Below are 5,963 nucleotides of genomic sequence, written 5' to 3'. Positions count from 1 at the left end.
CTCCAGCCAGAGGTTCCTTAGCTTTTTCTGTCACCATAGGGCCACACCCAGGGAGACTTCCTTCACCCCGCTGCCTCAGTACTTGTGGGCTCCGATCCTTCACACATCCTCCTCGGGGGATTCCTGAGACGTAGCATCTGGCTATTTCTATGCCCAAACTCCATTCTAAAATGCTCTGCTAGACTTTCTCTTTGCAACTTTTATGAAAACACAGACTGCCTTTACCCTATATGTGTACTGTGGGACTCCGGGGGCCAAAGGGGCATGATCTTAATCAATAAACTCATCATAGGCTACCAGTTGTTGGATGCACGTGAACTTCTCCATGCTGGATTCTGGAAAGGCATAGATGGGTAACCTTTAGGAGTTAGCAATCTCTAGAGAAGAATCATTCATTGTCTATCACTGGGCCCCTCTGCTCAACTGCTCCCTATTCAAGTTAACCGCTGCTGTAGCTGAGTTAAACCAGCCTTTCCTACTTACTGGAAATTTCCCTTATGTGAACCCCTCTATTTCACTTGTGGAAATTATAGGTGAAGGTGCACGGTGCATCAAGGCTGAGCACCCCTCTGTACTGAGTCCAGATACTGAGTCCTGGTACTGCGACTGTGATGATGGAGGATGAGCGTCCAGAATTCCTCATCCCCACCCCCACAGCTTCCAACGATGGCGGTGGGGTTCTTTTCTACTCCCGACCTCATCTGTCACCTTCCACAGGCAGAAGTCAGGAAGAAGGGCGCAGGAGCTGGGCAGCCTCCAGCCACACCAAAACTCAGAAATGCTCCTGTGACCAAGAAGGAGGAGGAGAGGTTGGAAGTGTGGTTCAGGTGGTAGAGCACCAGCTAATGAGCAAAAATATCAGATAGCAAGTTTGAGTCTTGGTCTTGGACAAAAAGAGAGAAAGGAGGAGGATAATAGAAAGAAGCACAACAGTAGCTGTTTAGAAACTTCTAGTTTTATTGCTTTACTGCATTGAATTTTTTAAAAATTGTATTGTAAAGATACTCTACAGAGGGGTTACAGTTATATGAATAATATGTAACTGTACATGAGTATATTTCCTATTGAGCATTGTTACTCTGTCCTTTGTTTTTCCTCTACTATCCCTTCCCTCCCTGCCTCTCCTACTCCCCCTCCCCCCACCCCCTCACTCCGAAGTTGTAAGGTTTGTTTTCAACATAGTATCTTGTACATCTCATTGTTACAATGGGTCAACCTGTATCCTTGTCTCAGCATTTTATTATTTCCCTTCTCCTCCTCAAATTAGCAAAGTGTCTATACAAGATTCAGGGTACCAAAATCAAGTACAGTGACAACAGTGGTTATACCATGGGGGAAGAACATACCAAAGGAACAAAAAAATCACATAGTACATTAAAAACAACAGCAACAAAGAAAAAACCTCATGTCCATTTTTTGGGGTTCATTTCACTTAGCATCATCTTATATGGTCATCTGGACATAGCTTTTGACCTTTTCTGCTTGTCTGGTAGGATTATCCTAGCTATATATGAGTTATTGCAAATAAGGGGAACCATGGGACCTATCTTTGGGTCTGGCTTAATATAGTTTTTTCCAAGTCTTTCCATTTCCTAAGAAAAGAATTTTTTAATTATGTAAAAGTACAGACTTAGGCTCTCAGTCTTTCCTGGAGTCACAAATATAGAAAATCCCATGGCAGCATTTGGGGGAACAGCCCAGATTGGCCAGTGTTTATTCTTTAAGCATTATAAACCAAGCGCAGCCCCTGGTGGTCATCTCTCAGATCTCTTTCCCCTGCAGCAGAGTTTAAACCTTTAACCAGAAGCCAAGTCCTTGAGGTTTCCCAGCACCTTGCTAGGCCATCAGAGCTCCCGGGCCAGGCCGCACCATCTCCTTTCTCTGAGTGTCCTTCCGCTCACACGTGGGAAGACAATGGTGTGACATCGGCACAGATGCGACTCCATACTTCTCATTCTTCAGTGGTGCTTCCTGAGCATCTCCCCAAGAGCCGTGCATCTCAAGGACAAAGAGATCCCTTTGACTTTGGGTTCACAGCCATGGCTTGGCTTCAAGACTTGGAATTATTTGGGGAAAAAAAAGTTGAGCATATGGGCTGGGAAGGTGGCTCAGTGGTAGAGCACTTGCCTTGCATGTCTGAGTCCCTGGGTTCGATTCCTCAGCACCACATAAGCAAAAAGAAAAAAGCCAGAAGTGGCGCTGTGGCTCAAGTGGTAGAGCGCTAGCCTTGAGCTGAAGAGCTGAGGGACAGTGCCCAGGCCGAGTTCAGGCCCCATGACCGGACCCCCCCCCCAAAAAAGAAAGAGAAGTTGAGCCTAGAGAGGAAGAGGTCTCTAATGCCACCAATGAAAGAAGGCCAGCGGGAAAGCTAATGCTGACAGCCCAGTGCAGGCAGGCCGGAGCGGAGCCTATGCTGGCTCCACAGTGGCTGGAACGCCCAGGGGCTTAGATATGGTCCAGGGTTGGTCCCCAGGACGCACTGGAAGCTTGGTCCTTAGTGTGGCATAGTGGGAGGGGTGGGACCTTTAAGAGGAGGAGCTAGTGACGGTCGGAAGGATAGGCCCTCCCCTGCTCTGCCTTCATTTGTCCCAGATCATACCGTGGTGTGTGTATGGGGGGAGGGGTCCTCATTTGTCCACACCGCCACCAGCCCATCTCTCCTGACCTCTCTGCCGCTCTAAAGAGGGCATCCAACTCACATCCGACAGCACTCTCTCGTGAATCTGCATGAGCTCCTCCAACTTCTTCTCCAGCTCCAGAGCCTCCTGCCGCAGCTTTTCAGCGGACTCCGTCTTTGGGCCCTGGAACAAACGCTTTGACTCTTTCACGAGGTTGACGACATCCATCAGAAGGAAGACACCTGCAGTGGCGGCACCCATCATCCGGGCTCCTTTGGTCATTGCCAGAATGGTTCCTCCAAAGACTTTCTGCACCTGCTTAGTGCTTCGGGCTGAGATGGTCCCCGCGGTCATGAGAGTCCGGGCACTGGCCGCTAAGCGAGGGTTGGCTTTGGCCAGCCTTATGGCTTCAATGTTCTTCTGAAGGTGTGGCAGGTCTTGGAAGTACTTCTTGCCTAAAGCAGCAACTTTGGGTGTGGTCTCGGTCAAAACCTCCTTCACTGTCTTCCCTTTGTCCATGCTGGTTGAAAGCAGGTGAGTGGCTTCGGCTTCCACAGACCACTTCCTCACGCCTCCCACAAGGCTAGAGGCAGCACTGGTCAGAGTGGACACCGCCTCCAGCCCCAGCCCCGAGACTAGGAGCGTCTCAAGGCCCCCTAGTGTCACCGGGGCCACAGCCAGGCTGAGGATCCTCAGGACTCCAGAGGCAGCGCTGGTGGAGCTGGCCACCACACGGGAGATGGCGCAGTCCCTCTGCACCTTGTCCGCCTTGTCTGCAAGCTCACGAAGCTTTCTTATTTGCTCCTCGAGCTCCATTTTCACCTGAGGAAATGTGTCCAGAAAGCTTTTCCTATCCTGCAGCTCTGTACACAGCCTGTCCGTGTCCTCCATGGCCGCATCTGCCGCCAGCTGCTCCAGAGCTTTGCGGAGCGCAACACCTTCATACCTGTAACAGCGAAGCCCACAGAATCAAGAAAGATGCTGTGCGTATCTGTAAAACAGGCTTCTTAAGATCCACCACCCTGTCCCAATCATGGAGCATTTTTTTTTAATTTCACCAAGAATCAAATACCAAAGAATTTTGCTAATGTGTAAATTTTTTCATCCGATACTGAACACATTTGGGAAAGCCACGGTTGCTCTGTGGTCCTTATGCAATTAAAGGGGAAATGCATACAAGTCAATGTGCTTTTGAATTGTAGACAGTTGATAAAGGTGACTTCTTACTCAAGGTCGATGCCAGTATCACCACGCTATATAGAGCAGGAGTGCTGTAGGTGAACAAAAGACATTCAAGATTGGGAGCACACAAACCTTTTAATTTAGAGAATAGCAGCATGTTGTAAGAAAATACCTTCAAAGCCTTCAGGGAGAAGCCTTCTTTTTAGCCTCCATCCTAGACCTACTCCTGTTACTGTTCTTGATTTTTTGTGGATTTTGTTGTTGCTGTTGGTGGTGGTCCTGGGGCTTGACCTCTGGGCTTGGACTCTGTCCCTGAGCTTCTTTTTGCTGAAGGCTAGCTCTCTACCACTTGAACAATAGAGCCACTTCTGGCCTTTTTTTTTTTTTTAGTAGTTTATTGGAGATAAGTATCTCATAGACTTTCCTGCTCAAGCTAGCATTGAACTGTGATCCTCAGATCTCAGCAATAGGCATGAGCCACCAGTGCCCAGCTCCTGTTCCTCCATGACCCTTGGTTCTGACCCTCACCTCAATCTCTGGGTTTTGGAAAGGTGCTAGGTGTCCACCATACACCCAGCTCGTTGCTGACCTACCTTATGTTTCTCACCATAAAGTACAATGGATGAGGGAACGAAGACACAGTAATTAAGTTGCCAAAGTACAAAACTAGAAGATGGTAGAAATGATTCTGGCCCCTAGGTGGACTGTCTGCCTTTACTCTGAGATTAGTCTCTGTCAGGGAATAACATTGAGAAAACACTAGTGAGCTGTTTACAAGGGACATCTTCAACTCCAACCACAGGGCCTGTCTGGGAGGTGGGCCTCCTGAGCAAAGGAGCCCAGCAGGAGTGAGGCACACCCACCCTCAGGGACTTCCCCTGAAGGTCACCTGGACAACACAGCCCCCGTCATAAACTCTTCCCAGGCATCATCTTCAGTCAGCAGGAGCTGCAGGTAGTCCCAGTTTGCTGGATCCTGGAGATTGTCAATGACAAACTTAAAGAAGTCTTTGTTCTCTAGGTAGGAAGAGAAAAAAAGAAGGTTAGGAAAGGGTATGGTAAAGCGTGAATGGTATCAAGGACAAAGGAGTTAACTATGTTGCTGAACATCTGTCACATGGGGTACTTCCGATAGTGTCACCAGTGTTACAAATTGAATCATGCTCCTCAAATTAATAGGTAAAAGCCCTGGCTTCTAGTGGCTATGACTGGAGACAGAACTCCAAGAAAAGGCTTAAGGATGTGAGGTAACTGAGGTTAAATGAGGTCACAAGTATAGAGTCCTTAGCCTTACGGCCAGTGTCCTTAAAAGAGGAAGAGGAAGAGATACCAAGTATGAATGTCTGTCTGCCTCTCACACACGTAGACACAGATACACACAGACACACACAGACACACAGACACACACACAGACACACAGACACACACACAGACACAGACACACACACACACACACACACACACACACACACACACGGTCATTCCTTGATCATGAAATGGAAGTTGGTTGCAGAACTGTAAGGAAACAATTCGGTTCATAGTGTTGTTTTTGTGATGGTATCTGGAAATTAATGCACCAAGGAAGTGTGCCATGGAGGTTGTCAGAGAAATCAGCCTGAAGTGAGAAATGTATAGATGAATAAAATACACATACGCACACGCCTAAATATGTCCATGAATGTATTTCCAAAGAGAATTAGATCAAAGGGTTTCTGACCTAATGAGTGGGTTCAGCCATTGATGGAGTCAAACCTTGAGTAAACTGTTGGAATGTGACTGAAGTTGGAAGGCTGGGCCTGGTTGCAGGAAATGGGTCACAGGGGATGAATGCCCCAGGCTGCATCTTGCCCCGCCCCTTCCTGCTACTCCTTACAATGTTTCCTGACAACCACGTGCGCAACTTCTCAACAGCTTCTTTACACATGATGGGGGCCAGCATCTCAAACTGATCAAAATTAATCTCTCCTCCCTGTAGTTGTTTGGGTCCAGTATTGGGTCACAAAGATGATAATACTAACTAACACAAGTGGGTTTGGCAGTAGTTTATTGGAGGAAAGAAAGAGAGAAAGAAAGAGAGAAAGAGAGAAAGAAAGAAAGAAAGAAAGAAAGAAAGGAAGGAAGGAAGGAAGGAAGGAAGGAAGGAAGGAAGGAAGGAAGGAAGGAA

At 47.7% G+C, this 5,963-nt stretch overlaps 1 protein-coding gene across 1 annotated transcript in view; it reads right to left on the bottom strand.

The window, feature by feature from the left end:
* Nucleotides 1–270: 270 nt before the first annotated feature.
* LOC105992014 (apolipoprotein L2-like) overlaps nucleotides 271–5,963 on the bottom strand; it is a 19,199-nt gene continuing 13,506 nt past the window's right edge. The window contains exons 5-7 of the mRNA XM_013024810.1: nucleotides 4,690–4,816; nucleotides 2,666–3,564; nucleotides 271–335 (exon numbers count right to left, since the gene is read on the bottom strand). Of these exons, the coding sequence (XP_012880264.1) occupies nucleotides 271–335; nucleotides 2,666–3,564; nucleotides 4,690–4,816 (1,091 nt within the window). The remainder of the gene's footprint in view (nucleotides 336–2,665; nucleotides 3,565–4,689; nucleotides 4,817–5,963) is intronic.

This window comes from Dipodomys ordii, unplaced genomic scaffold (assembly GCF_000151885.1).
Source record: "Dipodomys ordii isolate 6190 unplaced genomic scaffold, Dord_2.0 Scaffold79, whole genome shotgun sequence".
Classification (NCBI taxonomy): domain Eukaryota; kingdom Metazoa; phylum Chordata; class Mammalia; order Rodentia; family Heteromyidae; genus Dipodomys; species Dipodomys ordii.
Note: the sequence above shows the minus strand (reverse complement) of the source record. Positions and strands in the feature narration are given on the sequence as shown.